This window comes from Chrysemys picta, chromosome 1 (genome assembly GCF_011386835.1).
Source record: "Chrysemys picta bellii isolate R12L10 chromosome 1, ASM1138683v2, whole genome shotgun sequence".
Lineage (NCBI taxonomy): Eukaryota > Metazoa > Chordata > Testudines > Emydidae > Chrysemys > Chrysemys picta.
Genome location: NC_088791.1, coordinates 106,510,959 through 106,532,798, shown reverse-complemented (window position 1 = coordinate 106,532,798; position 21,840 = coordinate 106,510,959). Strand labels below are relative to the sequence as shown.

The 21,840-nt window shown below is 42.5% G+C and overlaps 1 protein-coding gene across 1 annotated transcript in view; it reads right to left on the bottom strand.

Moving 5' to 3' along the window:
• Positions 1-21,840, bottom strand: part of MTPN (myotrophin) — a 57,124-nt gene that overhangs the window by 15,197 nt on the left and 20,087 nt on the right. The window contains exons 2-3 of the mRNA XM_005296349.5: positions 15,526-15,639; positions 14,353-14,436 (exon numbers count right to left, since the gene is read on the bottom strand). Of these exons, the coding sequence (XP_005296406.1) occupies positions 14,353-14,436; positions 15,526-15,639 (198 nt within the window). The remainder of the gene's footprint in view (positions 1-14,352; positions 14,437-15,525; positions 15,640-21,840) is intronic.

Here is a 21,840-nt window from a genome sequence, read left to right as displayed (position 1 = left end):
ATCTGTAAATGTCCAGACTTCCCCCACCACCACCCTGCCCCCCCCATGAAGAGCGCGCGGTGCTGACAGGGCAGCTGGCCGGATGGTGCCACTTACATGGGGCTCCGACAGCCAGAGAGAGCCCCTCCTCCTCTCCCCTGCAGCTGAGATCACTTCCTCCCTCCCTCCCCTCCTGCATTCGCAGATCACCAGCCAGCAGTTTGCACCGGCAGTCTGGAGCTCCTCCCCCTGCTCCTCCTCCCCGGCACGTTGGTCTGAGTGGCAGGGTAAGGGGGCCAGAGAAGGGGCAGGGAGGTTCTGGAGGGGGAAGTCAAGAGACAGGGAGCGGGGGGTCAGGAGTTTGGGGAGAGCTTTTTGGGGGTGGGGGTGTGGATAAGGTTTTGGGCAGTCAGGGTACAGGTAGGGGGTAGAGTCCTAGGGGGACAGTTAGGGTGGGGGGGGGTCTCAGGAGGGGGCAGTTAGGGGACAAGGAACAGGGAGGCTTAGGTAGGGGGTGGGGTTCTGGAGGGCAGTTAGGAGCAGGGGTCCCAGGAGGGGTAGTCAGGGGACAAGGAGCGGGGGGGGGGCTGTCAGGGGGCAGGGGTGGGGAGAGGGATCGGAGCAGTCAGGGAACAGGGAGCAGAGGGGTTTAGATGGGTCAGGAGTTCTGGGGGGGGGGACTGTCAGGGGGTGGGGGTGTGGATAAGGGTTGGGGCAGTCAAGGGACAGGTAGGGGGTAAGGTCCTAGGGGTCCAGTTAGGATGGGGGGAGGGTCTCAGGAGGGGGCAGTCAAGGAACAAGGAGCAGGGGGAGGGTTCTGAGGGAGGCGGGAAGTGGGCGGGAGTGGAAGGGGCAGGGGCGGGGCTAGGACTCCTCCCGTCCTCTTTTTTGCTTGCTGAAATATGGTAACCCTAACTTAAATCTGTTTTCAAATTGCACAACTAGTTGCAAACCGAGGGGCTAGAAACACTAAAGAGTTAGTGAATTTTGACCCTTAAAGGTTTTAGGGTTAACACAATTCGGAAGGGTTCTCAGCCCTATCTACCAGTAATCCGAAAGAAAATGTTGCCAAGCTGAACCTGAGGGACAAAAGTAACTTCCTGATGGTTTATCAGTGCTTGTGTTTCAGGTGATTTCAGATAGGACTGAACCATCGGAAAAAGACAACTGATCCGAAAACATTTAATGAACCCAATCTGTCAAAATCATGCCTGAAATAGACTGCAGCCAATCACTATGATTAGCGTGACAGCAATGCCTGAGAACACTCAATCACCTGCAATCTCAAAATTTTCAAAATACACCTCACTAAATCAAACTGAGCAAATCAATTTCTACTTTTGAGAAAAAAAGTCTGAATAGAAACACAGTAGAGTGTTTCCATTGACGCACGAGTTCTAAAGGGCTAAGACTATGAGAAACAGACACCCCTAGCTTTTGCAGAAGCATGTGGCTTAGGGAAACCAGGTAGAAAGGGAACACAAGGCATGCACTTCAGATGAAGTGTCTCAGTGCCATAAGCCTTGTGCAAGAGTCTTATTAGATTTATACTGAATCACTCACAAATCTCACACTAAATATCAGTAGGTTCTTTTGTATTTTGCACATTAAAGAAATGTAAATGTCTTGCCTCTTGGATAGATTACATATTACTTAATTATTGATTACATTTGACTTTCATATTACATGAAAATGCTTGTACTTGTATAATATCACCATCTTAAGATATATTGATGTATTAAACCAAAAGTTCAAATACCTTAACCATAAGGCCATGCTTCCATAACACATGAAAAACCTTTTAAGAAGAGCAAAAATGTAAGTCCAAAATTACTATAGTAAATTTTGTTCTACATTTTCATTCCCCCAGGAACTTCAGTGCAACTACATTAGTAGGTCAAAGCCTGAGAGAGAATGCTCCCTCGGAAGCAATGTCAGTACTGTTAAAGAATTGACCAGAAGTTACTCGTGAGGGAATTCTGCACCACTGAACATGTGCAGAATTTATGTCCCCTGCAGATTTCTTTGTTTTTCTGCATAAAAATGACTTTCTGACAGGGAAGCCACAAGAGTGGTCATGGGACTCTCCCCAGCAGCATGTTTCAGGGGCTCAGGGCAGCCGGCAGAGAGGTAAGTCACTGTGGAGCAGGAGGAGGGACTGGGGAATACCCGGATGGTGACTCCTACCCTGCGCCGGGCTCAGCTGCTAGTCCTGGCTGGGCTGGGGAGGACAGGATTTCCTCTTCCCTTGCACAGCCCCTGGGGTTGTCAGACCCAGACTTCTCCCCCGGCTGAAGGAAGCTCTGCAAACTCCCCCTCCACCCTGCTTCCTGCGCCCATCACCCCTCAGCTGCAGTGGGAGAGATCCCAGCACAGGGAGCTGCTCCCCCATTCAGCCAACCCCCGTGCATCCAGACCCTCTCATACCCAGACCCTTCCTGCTGAGCCTCACCCACCCGCACTCAGACCTCCCCTCCTCCCCCAATCGATGAGCCCCACTCCCCCTGCACCTGGACCACCCAGAGAAACCACCCGGATCCTCACATCACTGCATTTGAACCCCCCCCACTAAGCCCTCCACACCCAAACGCCCCTGCCGAGCTGTATCCCCCTACACCCAGACCCCCCCCCGCTGAGCCCTAAACACCTTCACCTGAACCCCCCCTCATATAGTCCCCTTACCTGTTGCCCCCAGACTCCCCCCCCCACACACACCCAAGCAGCCCCGTGCATCCAGGATCCCCCTGCACCCAGATCCCCCACTGAGCTGCCCACACCCAGATTGCCCCACAGAGAACCCTCTCAACCCACACCTGGATCCCCCAACACTTCGATCCTGCCTTTCTGAGCCTACTTGCCCACATCTGGTACACCTGGCATAAAGGGGAGGGCCCTGGGGTGTTTCTGGGGCAGGCCCGGTCCTTGTGCTGTCTCTGGGTTGGGTGCAGCCTCACCGCTGAGTCGGTGTCCCGGGGGGAAGTGCGCAGTGATCTCCTACCTCTGTGCAGCCAGTGCCCTGTGCTCCCCAATGTCATGCTGAAGTCTCCATATTTATTTGACCAAAATAAATAAATAAATAAATAAATAAATAAATCGCAAAATTTTTCAGAATTTTAAAATATTGTGCGCATAATTTTTATTTTTTGGCACAGAATGCCCTCAGGAATAAGCAGCAGCAACCACAGCAGCATTAAAAGAGGCATACTGGACTAATTGCCAGCTACATCTTTTTGCTCCCAGAAAGTTCTACTTATACCCAACTTGAAATTCCACTGAGCATTTCAAGTCCATAAAGATACAAGTTCAGCAAAATTTCAAGCATCTAGTTTATTGATTGTTACTCTCCAAGGCCAATCAAATGCTGCAAAATTGCTTTTCCATTCTTACCAGGGCCAACACACAATTCCAGAGATGGCTTAAACTTTATGCATATGAATAGATTCTAAAAAGAAACAATGTAAAGTTAAGGATGTATACACTCAATGCTCTATTCTCTTTGTATCTTTCCTGAATATGGGTATTCAACACCCAACGCTTAAAAGTTAGAAAACCAAGAAATGCAAAGACAAGACAGCATTTTCCCCACACCAATTGGCAACCTGAACTCTGTTTACAAAGTTTCTTGGTGAATTCTACAGATGATCAGAAGGCAATTCCCCACCTGTCCAGGCCCTGGAAGTAACTCCCCTCCTGAAAGTAGGGCCTGTCTGATGAGCCTGTCAGACAGGTAATTCCACTACTGGTAATCTTCAGGTAGATCATAGTCAAGGGAATCAGAGAAGTCAGATTTGGCACTTCAGCTCCTGTAACAGTTTTAAGTAAACTGGAAGGGGAGTGGAAGGTGAGGACTTCCTGTTAACTGCCTCAGAAACAGCTATTCTGACTCAGGCAGCTTGCCAAGCCTAGTGAATCACAGCTGGTTAGCTAGTTGCAGCCACTGCAAATGCAGCCAGAAGTGCCACAAGTCAGCTCTGCCTCCCTGCCACCTCTCCCTTCCCAAAACACATCAGGGACCAGGAGTGCTGGTAGTGAAAGAGTTTTCAGTTCTGTTCCTCTTGCAGCAGCTCACGGTGTGGTTTATCAGCTAAGATTTTTCCTATAAAAGGACAATGTAAATAATTAAATATGTAATCTAAGGGACAAGACATTTACTTTGCTTGAATGTTGAAAAAAGAATCCAAAAGGCTCTAGTGATTTTGTAGTGTCTAAATGGATAGAGACCTTCACAGATATCCGTGGATTTGCAGGGCTCTATGGGATTCTGATAAGGGCAATGGACCTTCTGAGGCCCTTCACATCTCAAATTTGATGAGGATGATTGCCTTCTAATCTTGTTTAGAATCTCCACCAACAGCTGCAACAGGGAGGTTACTGAAGACTCAGGGCTAAGAGAGCTGAGTTCCAGGAACACTACAGAAGGGGCCCCTTGACTGCACCTCCAATATTGCTTACCCATCTGTCCCCTCCCCTCTTTCCTCCAACCACTTCCCTCAGTCAGATGAGCCAACTCTGGTACATCAAACAGGAACTTAACTGAATTACAGAAAGTCTGTTAACTTGGGCAGCTGAACTGTTAACTACTCTCCTGTCAAGAGTTTCAAGACCAGCACCCCTTTCTGTACCTACGTACTCTGGTAGGTTTGCAGCAGGCAAGGAGTGGTGCCAAAGCCGTCAATAAAGCTACCAGTTCAGCTGAGTAGGGACTGCCAGTGATCCATGGGTGAATAACTAGTAGTCCACTGTTCCAAACGTAACAAATTATTGACCTTTACAGTACCATGTACTAGAGAGTCAAATGAAGTCTTCTCTCAGTTGTCATTTTTATCTCTAGAATCTTACAAAAAAGTTTCCAGCTATTAAAAAAAACACATTTAAAATGTGCTTTATCTCACAAAAGACTGTTTAAATTACTTGGAATTCCCCCCATAAATTCTGCCCTAGCTCTTAACTTACACAGCTTTTGGGGCAGATTTTGGGGGGGAAGAGGGGGGAGGGAAGAGGTGGTGAGAGGGATTGGAGGTGGATTTTAGAGAGTGGAAAATTCTGCTTTTAATGGAAACTTAGCCACAATCTTTTCCTGTGGATCTGCTACCAGCCACTCCATAAAAACACAGCTTCTTAAGATAACCATGCCTATCTGCAAGTCTTATGACAGTTATAGTATTTTCTGGGATGTAGTACTATAGTTTCAGCTGTCAGCACTACCTCCAATTTATTATTATTATTAGGAAGTCAGTCTCTTCAGCAAGTGATACACAAAATAATTGTGCTATGGGCTTATAAAACAAACTAAAAATCTAGTCTGCAGACTGCAGCTCTATACACTGTCAAGTTTCTTTTGTTGTCTCCCAGGGGACACGTTCTTATATAAGGAATAGGTATTATTTATTGAGTGGTTAACTATCCAGTTTTAAAAAAAGAGAATCCTATAGAACATTAAGTTAAAACCAATTAAATAAAGTTTTAAATAAACTTTCGTTCCTCCTCTCCTTCACCTACCCAGAAAAAAAAATGTTCACTAACTGATCACTTATGTCCCCATCATATTGAGTTTCAGAGTTTTAAAGTTCAACCAGGTTCCCAGATGCTTTAGGTCCATCACTGACGGAGGGAGAACTTTCACTACTAAAAAACAAACATTTAACATTAAAAACCTCTTATGTCACTGACTTTACAGACTTTTTTCAGAGCAAGATTTTAGCTTCCTCTTGGGTATTTACTCCTTTATAGGAGCAATTCAGTAAGATAGCTTATCTAATCAAGATGCTCTTTTGGAAAAGTCTCTCTTTTTTTTTTTTTAAAGTGACTGAAATCGGACCAGAGCACAGAACAGTTTAAGTCAGCAATTTGCTCAATTCAATCTGGAATCAGAAACCATGTTACAACCATATCGCATTAAGTTATAGGCATAGCAAGCAGACTTCTGCCTATGTAAAAAGTGCAGTAGGCCACAGGACCAGTGCTGGCCTTAGAATTTTAGGGAGGGCCAGGACAATGATTCTCTTGCAGCAGATGAGAGGAAAGAAATGGAGCCCCTTATTTAACTGGAAGAGAGGACAAAGCAGAGCCAGCAGTGGGCCTCCAGGTAGGTAAATGTCCAATAGAAATTTTTAATCTGGGTTAGCCATCTTTAAAACTTGCTACACTATTATTGCCCTTGCCACCTAAAGTATATGAGGTGAGCTGAGAGCTACATCATTAGCATTTAGCACAGTGAATGAGGTAAGCTTTTAAAAAAAAAAAAAAAAAGTATTTTTTGCAGTAACTAGTATTTTAGTTATGTTGTCTTGCACATGCGTTAACCCTATTTACATTCAGCTCACTGTAATATTTTGTACATCTAACAATAGGAGCTGATAGTACTGGACAGTTGCTAGGTAAATTTCACACACAGCAGTACAACTCAATTCTGATTTACAGCTTCTGTAGATTATTCTTATCTATTTTGTCTCACCAGGGTTATACTGAGTTTTGCCAAGATATGTGATGGCTTTAAAGGAGTACACAATGTCTAATCAGGCAAAGTTTAAACTGCAGACTCTCATACATTACCCTCTAAAGAAATTGTACATCGCATAATATTTTCATTAAAAAAATGCATGAAAGTTTTAAAGGGCTGGGTTGAAAAACAGCAAGAGGTAGGAAATTCAGAGGGAAGAATTAAGTTTCACTTACAATCCTCCATCTTCCCCCTTGTGTCCAAGTATTGAAGGCAATACCAAACAATTCTTTGTACCTGTCTTTTTGACCCCAACAAGGCAGGTGAGGGTTAAACATTCAGCCTCAAGTCAGTTTCCCTGATTTTTATCGTTAATGCCAGATGCCTCCAGAAGATGAATTAATGGACAGATGTCCATGTTGTAAGTGTTCAAGAGGGACTAGATCCAAAAACTAAGTCAGCATTCACCTGATTTTAGAAGTTGGAAAAAAAAGAAAAAAAAACCCACCCATAATGACTGCTAGTGAGAGCCAACATGAACTGGACAATTTGGAGAAAGCCTATTTTAACAGAGGCCAAATAAAAATTCTAATTAAGACTGTATTGGAAGCAGTCATCTATGATGTACAGGAATTTTTACATTTGTGTATGCCACAGACAAGCTCAGATACATAGCTAAATATTACAGGTAAACCCCAATTAGACGTCAGAGTTATGTCTACACATGTAGGTTGCAGTACAAATTTTACAGAAGTTTCAATTATGAGGGACAAGATAGTTTTGGATAACCCTGCATTTGACATTGGGATTTACCTGCATACACTAACTACAAACTTTGCAAGGCTCAAGGCTTCTTTTGATGTCTTCCAATGTTGCGACACTGTAGTTTGATTAACTGTGAAGTATTAAAAACCAAATGGTCCAGAATTTCTTTGTCCCGCAATTTCAAGAGGCTGTCAACGTTTTTGCAGTTACAATCTCATCTTGATGGATCACAGCTAGAAAGCGTCTTGCTTCAATGGACCTTAACTTCTTCCATACATTTAGTAGCCTATGTGAATAAGTTGTGCCTAAATGCTTTTACTGCTTCCAAAGAGAGTAATCTTTAAAACTGAGTTTTTATGCTCTGTGTAAGAGCAAACAGTTTTCCTGCATCAGTTAAATCATTCTCCTCCAGAATTTTTAAAGCTTTCGATTACTGTAGGTCACCTTGACTAAGCTTAACTTTCTTCTTTATAACTGCACTTTCATACTAGCATACATTTTGCACTCACTCTTTGAACAGTTCTTGGTGCACAGAACGTACTCTAACCAAGGTCTTCTCAGAGTCTTATATAAAAAGTAATGTACTGACACAGTAAAAATCTCAGGTTTTAAATAAAATCTTTAGTATCCATATCCTGCAGCAAGTGGTAGGAAATTAATTGGTATGGGGGCATTTATGGTTCACATGCTTCAGCACCTTTTCACATACAAGATACTTCTTGGTTATTATTCACTTGGATTCCTTATTCTGCTTTAATTACCATGATTCAGTTACAGGTATGAAAGTGATCTATATTCTTCTTGCTTCACTAAACTGTTAAGTCCTTTTACTTATATCAACTATCCACTTAGACACATTATTAAATGCAAAAATATTAAAGTTATGCAATGTTAAGGTAGCACAGCTCAGAGCAAAGAAGTCATGAAGTGCATAAGTGAACTCCTCATCTTGAATAAAAATAAACATTATTTAACAAGGTTGTTAAGTTCTGATCCTCTCCCCTCCAATTTTGTATTTGACAATAGGGCTGACATTGAATGTGTGTGGAGAAAGGGGTAGGGCATATCAAGTTCTAGGAATTGAGTCAACTGGGTTTCAAAAATCAAGCAACAGAAGAGATGTTTTCAACCTGAATAGGCAACATGCTGAGACAGTGGAGGGTGCAGTTAAAATGGTATCTTTCATAGCAGCAGGATTATTAAGTTTATGGAGAACTAGTCCAGAAGGCAAATCTGTCACTGTTGTTTACCAGTCCTGCTACAAGTTTACTGGTCTTCCAGCTGACATTTATAGTATTCTGGAAGAACCATCACCCATTAAGGTTATCTGGGATAGTATCAAAGGTCTTCACGTTTTATCCCTTTTGTAAAGTAGTGGTAAAAAGGGGTTCAAAACTCCTATTTTGTGATAAAAATATTCAGTATTAGAAGTTACTTAGAAGAAAAAGATAGAAACACTGAGTACTGCTGTTGTTTCCTCCCAGCTTTGATGCATGAAAGTCTGTACTTGAGCAGCTGGGAGATAAATCTAACTTTCAGCTGGGACCTAACTGCCTTCAGCTCACCCAAGGAAAAGGAATCAGTTAATTACATAGGTTTACCAGACAGATTCATTTTTTGTGAAAATGTTCTCCTATGTTCAAACTGACAACTGAAAAAGAGGCGCTCTACCTCAAAAGTTAACCTTATTTCTATTTCCCCACAGAATAACAGGTTCTGAACGCCACTTGTATAGCTACCTATTGGCCACTTGTATCAAATGTTCTGTCAAAGCTATGAAGACAGGGTAGAATGGATTCCCTGCTATCGTAAACTTCCCCCCCCACACACACACACACACATACAAATACTCTAAATCTATGTCTTTACTGTATTTGGAATTATGAAAGCGCTTTCTTTCTGCAACATTACTTCACTATATTTGCAGAGGCAGTTAAATACAACTCCAACTCAGAATCCTGAAAGGTTTGATGGTAGGGACACAGGAGAATCAATATCGAAGGATCTCTTTTGCAGGAGGAACTATTACACAACCAAAATAAAAGTTGATTTTGTTATGAACGTGACAGTCTTGTTTAGCTACATACAAAAGTATAAAGCTAAGCAGTCAGTCCTCTGTGGGCTTTGATGTGAAGTCTTTTAGAAGTGTTTCAAAATAAATTTAAAGCACACAGTGTCAGATTCAGCCATCATTAAGCTGGAAACTCTGCTTTGCACACTCTAAACCCCATTATGAAGGAGTCTCTCCCATTTCACAACTCCTATAGATTCTTGATTCTCTGCTTGATCTCTATATAGCCTGTTAAATGGCCTTCCATCCTCCAGTCAATTTTTAAAATATAAATTATTTAGCTTTAAGTTAGTCACAAGCAGGCTTTACTACATTAAGATCATTTCACAGTTTAAGTAACTACACTTCAAGATCATGTGTAATTCAGACCATGGAACAGACAAAGCATGGCATTAGGACACTTGGACGAGGGTTCTAAGCTGTTTAATACATTGAACAGGTCTGTCTTATCACAGAGAACACCGCCTCAAACATTTAATTGATCTGGTCAGAAAATTCAACTACAGCTGAGTCCCAGTAAATGCAACATTTGAATCCATTGCTTCCATTGGTATTGCCTAATTGAGGGAAGTGGGAACAGTGGCAACACTAAACTATGCCTGAAGAACTAGAAAACTGGTGCTACTTTCCCTGAATTAATCAGTTGCCTTGGGCTTGTTTATTAGTATGTAAGCATTTCAAACAGAAAAATCTGAGGTGGATTCTGTGTATTGGAAAGCATACTATTTAAGACATTTGGTCATAAAATATGAAGTTAAGTCATGAGCTAACGCTGGCTGATGAAAACCAGTGTCTACATTGTGTTTGGCAAAACAGCACAGTAAGCTTTGATGAAGGAGTTTCATGGTAAACTTGCTGTTTACACAAAGGTGGTACTGCAGATTTGTAACTAATCTGGAAGTACACATACAGGATTGTAACAGCATTATGGTCATATCCAGCTTTTAGGTTATCTGTCACTGTGTAAGAACTGGTTGACATTTGCCTTCAGGACTAAGCATATAGTCAGAACTCTATCATTCACCAGGTGGACAGTGATATATTTATGAAAAAGCCTGACTCAGACAACAGCGAGGGTCAATGTTTAACTTGGATAAAATGCACCTGAAGCTTTTGGCTAATTAAGGAAAATCTCACAGCCCTTCCAGAATCATAGTAATGCAGGGCTGGAAGGGACCTCAAAAAGTCATCATGATCCTGCCTCAGCTCAGGCTGGACAAGTAAACCTAGACCATCCCTGACAGGTTTTTGTCTAAACCTGTTCTTAAAAATCCCCCTTCCACAGCCTACTTTGTAAGTCTATTTTAGAGACCAACTACCCTTCAGTCAGAAAGTTTTCCTAATATCTAACCTAAGTCTCCCTTGCCGAAGATTAAGCTGATTACTTCTTGTCTGATCTTTAGAGGACATGGAGATCAACCAATCACAATCCTCTTTATAACAACCCTTAACATATTTGAAGACTTACCAGATTCCCCCCCCCCTCCCATTCTCCTTTTCTCAAAAGGAAACATCCCCAGTTTTTAATTATTTCTCATAGGTCAGGTTTCTGAAATTTTATTATTTTTGTTGCTCTCCTCTGGACTGGACACAATACTCCAGCTAAGGTCTCACCTGTGCCAAGTAGAGTGGGACAATTACCTTCCACGTCTCACATACAACATTCCTGTCAATGCACTTCAGAAAAATAGCAGCCTTTTTCACAACTGCATCATACTGACGACTCAAATTGTAAATGACTATAAGCCACCAGATCCTTTTTTGCAGTACTGCCCCCTAGCTAGTTAATCCCCATTTTGGAGTTGGGTATTTGATTTTTCCTTCCTAAGTATAGTACTTTGCACTTGTTTTTAATGAATTTCATCTTGTTGAATTCAAACTAATCCTCCAATTTGTCACATTTGTTTTGAATTCTAATCCTGTCCTCTGAGGTGCTTGCAACCCCTCCCAAATTTGGGTCTTCTGAAGATTTTAAAGATACTCTCCACTCCATCATCCAAGTCTAATGAAAATATTGAATAGTAGCAGACCCAGGACTGAACCCTGCAGAACCCCAATAGAGATGCTCTCCCAGTTTGACAGCAAACCATTGATAACTGCTCTGAGTACCATCTTTCAACCTGTTGTACACCTACCTTATAGTAATTTCATCTAGACTACATTTCCCTAACTTGTATATGAGAAATGCTATAGTACTTCACCACATCAGAACAGTTTAAGAAGGAAATTAAATTGGCAGAACTACTGTGATAAAAAACAAAGACATGTAGTCTTAATATTTATGTACTCTTTTAGAATTCATATTCCATTAGCTATGATCATACTAAATTTTTTCGTTTCCAGTAGTTACTTTACCTTTTCTTGGAAAAAAAACAGTTGATAATCTAAATTAGAAGCAATATATATTCCATGCAGAATCCTTTAACACTTGTTTTTAATTAGTTTGTGAATAACCCATTAAGAGTTCTACTGCCTGGGCCAGGAAAGTCCTAACGATAATAGTTTGACCTATATACACACTCATGGAGAATTTACAATGTTACATTGAAATTTACTTCTGAGGGCATTCTGCACCAAAAAAATTAAAATTCTGCAAGCTTTATTTGTCAATGAATAAATGTGCAGGCTCCAGCATGGCAGTGGGGAGCAGAAGCCACTGGTTGTACAAAGGTGGGAGATCACCCTGCAGCCTCCCCACCACCACGACACGGACTCAGTGGTGAGACTGCACCTGACCCTGACACAGCACAAGGCCTGGGCTTACCCCAGGAACACCATGGGGCCCTGCTCCTCTGTGCCAGGTGCACCAGGTGAGGGGCAGGCAGGATCCAAGTGTACAGGGGCTCAGTGGGGGAATCCAGGTGTGGGGTGAGAGGATTCTGTGTGGGATAATCTGGGTGCAGGCAGCTCAATGGGGGAGATCTAGGTGTGGGGGGAATCTGGATGCACAGAGGCTTGCGGGGGGGGAGGAGGGGGAGTTCCAGGTGTAGGGGCAATGGGAGTCTACTGGGGCTTCCAGGTGAAAGTGGTTGGGCATCAGCGGAGGGGTACTTGGTGGGGTGGGGGTCAGGGGTGTGGGGATCTGGATGTGGGGGCTCAGGGTGCTGCAGGGGCTGAGGCTTGTCAGGGTGGGGGTATGAGTGCAGACAGCTCAGTGGGGGGGTGGTCTGGGTGCAGGGGTGGGGGCCTGGAGGCCAGGGGTCTGGGTACAGAGGGGCTCTAGATGCAGGGGTTGAGATTCAGTGGGGTGGGTTTGGGTATGGAGGGCTAGGGTGGTTCTGGGTTTATAAAGTGATACTTGGCAGGGGTGTCTGGGTATGGGAGGTCCGGATGCATGGGGGTTGGGTGGATGGGGGAGCAGCTCCCTGTACAGTGAGTCCTACCCCCACAGCAGAGGAGCAATGGAGGCAGGAACCAGGAGAGGATGCTGAGCTTCCTGCAGCTGGGGGAGGTTTTTGGGAGTGGATCTGACATAGCCACTCTTGCAGGGGAAGAGGAAATCCCATCCTCCCCTGGCTCCAGCCCAGCAGGGACTAGCAGCTGATCCTGCTCAGGGTAGGAGCCACTGAGTGCAATGTCCCTAGCCTTGCAGTGATTTACCTCTCTGCCGGCTGCTCTGGGTGCCTGAAACAATGTATCTGCACAGCGTGGGAGTGGTGCGTAACTGTTCTTGCAGCTTTCCTATGTATCCCTGTCAGAAAGTCATTTTTCTGCAGGAAAGCAAAGAAATCTGTGGGGGACATGAATTCTGTGCACAAGCAGTGGCGCAGATTTCCCCCAAGTGAAGAAATTGTATAGCAAGATGCTGCAAATAAGCATTAAGCAAAACTGTAAACCAGGGTATGTAGTGGGATAAAGATTAAAAAAGAATATATGCTGCTGGGTGCACAGAAACACAGGAGCTTAGACTCCTGAATGGAAGGTCCACCCAGACTGCCTGTTTGGAACTCTGGGGGTTTTGAATGTGAAGGATTGTCGGTTGGCTCCTGGAGAAGATGGATCACAGAGCAGGTGGGGAGCTGGACTGTGATCAGGAAAGAAAGCACTGCTAGGCTCTTATAAGATTAGGCTTTCCCTAGTGGAGTAAATAGTAGAAGGGTTAGTGAAAGCTATTGTGTTTAATCAAAGTAATTACAAATTTCAAATCCAGAAGTTGAAGGTGGAATTAACTGGTGGGGTTTTGAAGAGATCTGCAGGGCCCTCAAAGTAGAGTTAGGAAAAGCAGCCAAGATCCCCTGATATTTTACAGGCATGTGTCCTGAGAGGAAGCTAAAGGGTAAAAGGTTGAACAAGTGTTGAACAAGGTATGCACCAGGAAGGGGGAGATTATAATAGCACTGTATTTTGAGATTTCATTCATTAAGTTAGTATCAGGAATACACTTAAATGCATAAATTAAGATTGCTCTAATAGTTTCTGAAAGTGCATCAGTTCTGTAATAATAAAGTTACAGAAACTGTAGGATGTCAGCAAAGAGACTAAGCCTGACAGTACATCTACACTTACAAGTCATTCAACTGAGAAAGTTGTACTCCATTTTGACAGTGATCTTAAAGGTTCAGTAAAATCACTTCTCATTATAACTAAATTCTACTGACTAAACAGATTTTCTATTTCTATTGCAACCAATACAGACTGTGGGGCTCTGGGTTCTGGATAACAATGCCCAAATAAGAGTAGGGAGATCAAAGGACATTTCAGAATTAAAAATAGTTAGAAAAGGGAAATTTTTAAAAACAGGACTTTTCCCCGGTCACCCTTCCAGCAAATATGCTGGACTCTGATAAAGCAACCAAGTGTTGCATCTACCAAAATACGGAATGCCAAATGGTAGTCTTACATAAAATGAGCAGACATAACCACTCCTTTTTTTTTTACCTGCTCCCTTGGCCCACGTGCAGCAAGTCAGCAGCAGCAGCACCAAATGTTGGTTTCTGCATAATGAAGTGCCAGCCACTGGCCTGATGACATGAATGACTATCCTGTTCAGTTATTTTGAACTTATTTGGTCCACCTTGTTATTGATAAAGTCAGAGTACTGAACTTCATCAATGGGCAAGTTATAAGTGCTAGTACTGGGTAAACATTTAAGTCTCACCTTTGACAGAAGCAATTTCACACAAGTGACATGACCCTCATAGACTGCTGATAGGAGTGGTGTGATATGATGTTTATCTGGAGCCTGTAAAGACAGGAACCACAACAATTATTGAAGCACAAGTTCACACTTGTATTTAAAAAGATTACACTTCAGCCTTTATGGTATGTACATTGGTTTTTACTATAATGAAAAGTTGACAAAAAAAAACTAACCATTTTTCAGTGTACCCACCCTCCTGAACAAAACAAAACAAAAGCCAGGAATTTCAAAGTTACTGTTTTAAAAAGATTTTCCTGTTGCAGACTGATAACTTTCTGGAAAGCTTTCTTCGCTCATATTTCCACAACAGCTTGGCTACAAAACACCAAGTTTGTTTTATTCGCCTTGCTGGAAAGCCCGTTTAGTTTAGTTTTGTTTTTTTTCTGGGGTGGAAGGGGAATAGTTAAAGCGATATTAATGCCATATTATACAGAATAGCTACAGGTTCAGAGCAAGATGTAGCAGAACTAAAAGGAAAGCAGAAGAGAGAACACAAGTGAAAAGGAAGTGTCCACCTCTCCCCAATGCAAGGAAGCAAAGAAGAGAGACTTGTAAATTAAGTCCTTAACTGGTCAATTACAAACAACTTTCGAAAGTTTGGGGGTTTTAAAGTGTGCAGAATTATTGAAGCGTACTGTTTACAGGTGCTAGCTGTAGTCCTCACAAACCTCTGGGTGAATTGGAGAGAAAAGTTTGCCTTAGTTGCCACTCTGTCATAACTTAAGTTTAAACAAGAATCGTCTCTCAATATAGCAATGTATAACAACTTCACAATATCTTAAACTCTCAAAAAGGCCAGATGTGACTGCTGGGTCCTGGTTTTCACTGACCAGACTTAATCTGTATTTTTAATGGAAACTAACAAACGGAACTTGATTTCTGGACTGTGTGTAATTTACATGCTGTAAAATTAATATGTAAAGGTCAGTTTAAGCTTCAAGCCTGTTTTGTTCTTAAAACCTTTCACTCAGTGATCTCTCAATTACATGAAATTGATACATTTCATTTGATACATTTGCCTCAGTCTTTCACAATGAGTCTTTCACAAAAAGCTCTTTACACATCTAACCCAATCAATTACACAAGGCACACAACATAAGTCAAAGTTTTCCTGCAATTTCCTAAACATACATTAATATCAGCTCCTTTTAATAGCAGAAATTCCAGAATCTCAAGCTGCCCACAATCTGCTGCATAGTGAAGAGGTTTCCTCCCACCTTCCAGTGTTCGGTTGACGTCTTCACCCTTATAAAAAACAAAGTAAAACGTGTTAGATTTCCTTATTCATGCAATATCCTTTAAAATAGAAACAGAAGGTCCAACATCTCTGATACACTGAACAATTCACTTGTCCCCAACCCCGCAAACATTAAGTTACTACTTAAGAAAAAACTCAAGAGACTGGGGTCCTTGCACTTTTTCAGATGTAGACCACATTCCAGAGATTGCCTTGCAGTCTACCTCCCCTCTCGTGATTGAGCAACATCTATATGTCAAATACAGCAATTGCTTACTTAGGAAGTTAAGTATTGAGTATTTTTAGACAGACTTAATCCAATAAATGTTTGTTCTCTGAAGAAAGATGGCAATCTCCCTTTGCTCCCCTCCCGCTGCACATATTTTTATGCAGCTCGATTCCCTTTTCCTCTAAACCAACTGTGCAGCCTTCTAACCCTACTGCACATGCTGCTTAGCTGCCTCATTTTCTCCTCCTCTGGGCATTCTTCTGTTGGTGGATGGCAGCTACAGTAACAGCCAAGAATGGCTCTTATTTCCACCTCCTTTTCCTTTCATATGGCAACTGCCATACCAGTCACCATCACTAACCAATAGAGATAGCAAGGCTAACTTGTTCTGCTTGTTTCTAGCAGCTTTTACAGGTCTCTTTACAATGAGGAGCCTGGACACCTTTAGAAGAGAGTCAGCATATGATCAGCACCAATCTAAAACCTAAATGGCAGTTTTTGAAATATCTTTCATTTTCTGTAAACTTAAGGATGTACTGAAAACAGCCAACCAAATGAGGGTGAAGAAAAAGGGATAATTAATGCTACTCCTTTAACAGGACCAAGGTAAGTATTCACCTGTGAATTCACTAGATAAACACAATAAAAAACTAATTATTGCAATATACCAGTTGTATTTCCCTCAGCCGATGTACACCATCCAAAATAAAACCAGGTCATTGTCACCTAGCAACAACTGAAAGCTTTAGACTCTGAACACTGACAGGTACCATGTGTTAAGTGAACCAGTGTGCAAATGAATTTAGCACTTGAGGGAAAATGCTGGTTCTCTCGTTTTAAGGCCAACAGAATTTGTAGATTTTAAAAGAAGGTCAAAATTGGGCTTGTAATGGAACCAGTTGCAACCTTACCTATGGACACCTGATGTGGTGCCATAATTATAGCTGGAGTATTCTGGACACATATCTTCAGGCACTCTAAACTGATTGTTTATGGATAAAGTAAGAGTGCACTTTATACTCAATAAAAGTACAAGACAAGGATATTTTCTCCTCCCTTATCTTTCCCTTGGAAAGTTTAGGCAACTAGCTTCATGAATAATCATTACCCTGGATATGTCAATGGCTCAGTAAGTTCCATAGTTAATACAAATTAGCCAGACTGCTGCCAGTTTTGGCTAGCTCAGCATAAATATTCATTGTCAAAGATATGCAAATAACTAGGATCCTCCAAAACAGAGAAAGTTAAGCTCTGTCCATTCACCTCTCTCTCTCCCATTCCATTATAAAACAATGTAGTGAATGCCTTTGTATTTTTGGCAGTAACTTTGTATTTGGAGTAACTTTGGAAGAGGCTAATTTGGGATAAGACACTTTCAGCAATGACAACTTTTACACATGTAGTTGATCAGGAACAAATAATCCGATATAACTCCACTTTGTAGGCGAACGCTAGATTAGAGCTGATATTACCCACATAAATTTAACTATCAATGGTAGCACAAATTGTACATTGTTGTACCACACCCTCAATTTGTAATAACCTGCCACATATTGACTTGTCTCTACCTTAACATTTATTGATTATACACAATTATAACCAACTCAAATGCACTAAACAATTTTGTTGATGCACAAAGAATAGCAATAAAACCACTCACCAATGTCAACACATTACTCACCTTAATCAGATCTGCTCCTTTTATATATTCATAGACTTTTCAGAGAAATTGGTAAACCCGCTGGAAAAAGTTCTGAGTAAAATTGTTCTTCTGGTACAAGAATTAGGAGAACTTCATAAGCAACTTGTCAATATAAGGTTATTAAAATCTTGGTAACCTTTTAAAATTATATTAATATTGAACATTTTATAGCTGAAGTCCTCTGTCCTTCATTGCGCCCCTCCCTTCCCCGACAAGACTCCTGAAACCCTCAGTTCAAAACTTAACCACAAATCAAGTTCTTTCAACAATCATTCCAATTTTTCAAAATTAACAGGTCTCATTTTAGAGTTCTCCATTCTTTGAGAACAACTGTCAGCAGGTTTCTGGAATGTGGCAATTCATTATCAAAGTATATTTCAGATTGTTTATTCATTGACAAAAATGTGGCCAACAGTATGCTTTTTAAAACTGTTTAGTAATACATCCCTGAGGGGGGAAATAAGTCAGGTTAGGTTTAGATTTCAGCTTTGGACAAGGTTCTGAACTATACTAGGCAGTTCAGGAATTTATCAATTCCAGCCCCCATTATTTCATTTGTTAGAACTGAAAGGCTCCCAGGACAGGCTTGTAGTATCTGCGCCTGAATAATTTTCTGATTAAGTCCAACCATTTAATTTAATTCTTCAATTCTTCTGCAGCTCAAATTGTAGAAGTGAATTAGACTTTATTGTCTTTGTCCCTACAATTCACTATGACATCAGCCCATTAAGAAGGCACAATGAGTAAGTTTAATGATAAATTATAAATTCCAAGTCACACAATTAAGTGATAATTTAAAAGCTCATTATTTTCCTGCTAGCCAATTAAACCACACTAGACTAGTATCTTTCCATTTTGGCTCAGTGCCCTTTAAAATGTCACCAAGGTGCAACTAAAAGACTGTTTATTTATTTGGAAGCTGTGATCTTGAATAAAACTGTAAAGAAATGTTTTAACACCAACATCCAACCCCTCCTGAAGTAATTAAAGTATTTTTTTTGGATTCTGGGTTGTCTGTTCAAATCCTAAAAAGCAGTGTAAGTTCACCTTCACATACCACCTCTTCCATTTCTCACTAATACCATCAGATGCGACAAGATACCTGTGACAGGAAGGGCATAATTTAGATTACTGGATAGACTAGTCACTTCAAGGAAAGTAATGACTTCACTGATTTACACTCAGAGTAAGAACAGTTTTTTTTTTCTTAATTTAAATGACTTCCCTACAGAAAGGAATTTGAGAGGAAATAAATTGGGTAATAAATCCCAAATTTATATGTTTCCCAAAAATTCCCAATCAAGATTAGAGAATGTATTTTAAATCTTCTCCACAGATCTTTGTTTAATCGGTTAGATATTCCCTGAAATAAAATTTCAAGGAAAGCTTTCAGTGCTAAACACTGCAGTTGAACTGTATTTCCAACTCTTTTTCCACTCTCAACTGATGACTATATCAAGAAGGCCAAGGGGCAGTAATATTGGTAAATATTGGATTAACTATGGACATCTGATTTTAAAATTGGCACCTAAAACCTTTGAGATCTCTAATGTAAAAGCTAAGTAAGAAACCCCGAGTATTTCAAACCTTTGATTAGGGTGCACTTGTCCAACAGGAACTATAAGAAATAAATTAAAGCTACAGGTTATATCAAAATGTTTTCCTCTGCCATTTCTCTGAACTCCCAGTTATACATTAGTTGGTTTTATGCAATATATTACGGGGTGTGTGTGTGTGTGTGTGTGTGTGTGTGTGTGTGTGTGTGTGTGTGTGTGTGTGTGTGTATGTATATTATATATATATATATATATATATATATATACACACACACACACACACACACACTCCTTATGATCGTTTCTATTACCATTGCAAAGAACTACAATCCATATATTCCCCCTTGACCAAGCATGAGAGAAACAAAGACATTTATTGATGGCAAATTTAGACTTGGAGTGGAGTAGCAGCAACTGTGGAATTTTGTAGGTTGAAAATGTGGTGCAGCCAGTCTGCAGTGTACAGCAGGTGCAGGAATGGTGAAGCGTGGGTGACAGTAGAGGGTATCCGGTGTCTTAGCTTTGTTTTATTGTTGGATATTGGTAGGCTCCCCGCTCCATACCAAGGGGGTTACAGATGCCAGCTACAAAAGAATACATCTATTTTGCCTAAAAATGAGAACTGTCACCTACACAGCATTCATAAATGTGAATTAAAAAAAATCATATCCTGTTGTGGAACTTTGCACCTCTTGTCCGTTCTCTTGGATGTGGGTGTCAGAATAGGGAGTTTGCTAAAGAATTTTCATGGACTAAGTGGCCTCTTTAATAGGCAGAGCCACTCTAGTATGTCCCGCAGAATGCAAAATATCCACTAATATGTGTGGATTATCCTGGACCAGTTCAATCTGAATACGTATGGAGGTGGCTACCTTTTCATAAATTCCTGGTACATTTTGTAACATCCAGTACTGGGGAGGATGGTTCCAAGACAGTGGCCTCATCTGGTGTAGAGTAAGTGTTGAGAGGAGGTACTATAAAGTCCATCTGCTCTGTTTTCTGCTGAACATCTGTAACAGGAGGGTCAGATTCTGGAGGGATAAGATGCCTCCGTTACTGGTGTCGGTACAAGCAACAGCACTCTGGTGGGGATTTAGAATAGAGTGATGTCTAGGAAAAGATGACCTTGAGTCATGGGAACAAATCCACACCCCTAAGCACCACTGCCAAGCTGACCTAAACTTGAAGTTTAAGTGCAGCAAGGTCAATGGAATATTTCCATCAACCTAGCTACCATCACTCAGGGACACAGACGTACTACAGTTACAGAAAAAACCCTTCTATCACAGTAGTGTGTATCTATACCAGTGGCCCCCAAATCGTGGTGCATGCCCCCCTAAAACCTTCAGTGAATGTGCAGTGGGGCCTGGGCCAGCCACCATGAGAGATGGAGAGGGAGCACCATGCTTCCAGCCCTACTCCGCCCCCAACCCCATTCAGCCCCCAGTCCTGCTCTGCCTCCAGGCCCAGGCCAGCACCCTTGGGTGGGGGGCAGGGGGGGAGGGAGGGGAAAGCACCATGCTTCCGGCCCCACAACAGATCAGCTCCTCCCCGACCCTGTTAAGGCCCTGGTCCTCAGTAGTGGAGCTGGGGGCAGCTTTGACTATGCAGTAATGGAGGGGGGCATGGACAGATTTTGTTAATGGTACGGGGGGAGCAGTGCAACTGGAAAAGTTTGCGTACCACTGATCTACACTATCGTACGACACCAGCACAGCTATGATGCTATAGTTCTACTGCTGTAGCACCTGTAGTTGTAGACATGGCTTAAGTCTGCATTTTTAAAATATCCATTGTTTGTGTTGCTGCTCGGTGGTTCCACAAGCTACAACAGGGTGAAAACTGGCTGGTCTAGTCAGTTTTCACTGATCTCTGATTCTTGTGTCTTGGGGGGGGGGTGGAGCAAGGCAAGGAAGGAAGCAATGACACTGACAAGATGAGCTCAGTTTCAAGTTGGAGTAGAAAGAAAGAACTACAAGTAATACAGGAGGTTGGTCCCCGCCGCCCTCGCTTACTTTCTCTTCTACCCAGGTGCTCCTTCCCTCCTCCACCTATGGCTTGAGAAATACTTTTAATCCTGAGTGCATTCTGTGCCAAAAAAATTCCGCAAGTTTTATTTGTCAATAAATAAATGCGGAGGCTCCAGCATGGCAGTGGAGAGCTCAGGCCACTGACTGCATGGAGGTGGAAGATCACCCTGGACATGGACTTAGCAGGGAGGCTGCACCTGACCCTGACACAAAGGCCAGGGCTTGCCCCACAAACACCCTGGTGCCCTGCCCCTCTGTGCCATGCGTACCAGGTGTGGGGCAGGTAGGCTCAACCAGGCAGGATCCAAGTGTGAAGGGGCTCAGAGTGGGGGACCCAGGTGTGGGGTGAGAGGATTTTGTGTGGGACAATCTGGGTGCACGCAGTTCAGTGGCAGAGGGCGGGGGGTAGTTGCGGGGGGGGGGGGCATCTGGATGCAGAGGCTTGTTGTGGGCAGGTTCCAGGTGCAGAGACTTCCAGGTTCAAGTGGTTGGGGATGTCTGGGTTCTTGTGGAGTGGGGCTTGGTGGGGGTCTGGGTGCAGCTAGTTGGGGGGTCAGTGGCGTCGGGGGCTCAGGGTGGTGGGGCTCTTCAGGACGGGGGTTTGAGTGCAGGGAGCTCGGTGGGGGGTGATCTGGGTGCAGGGGTGGGGGGTCCGGAGGCAGGGGGTCTGGGTGCAGGGGGTTGAGGTTCAG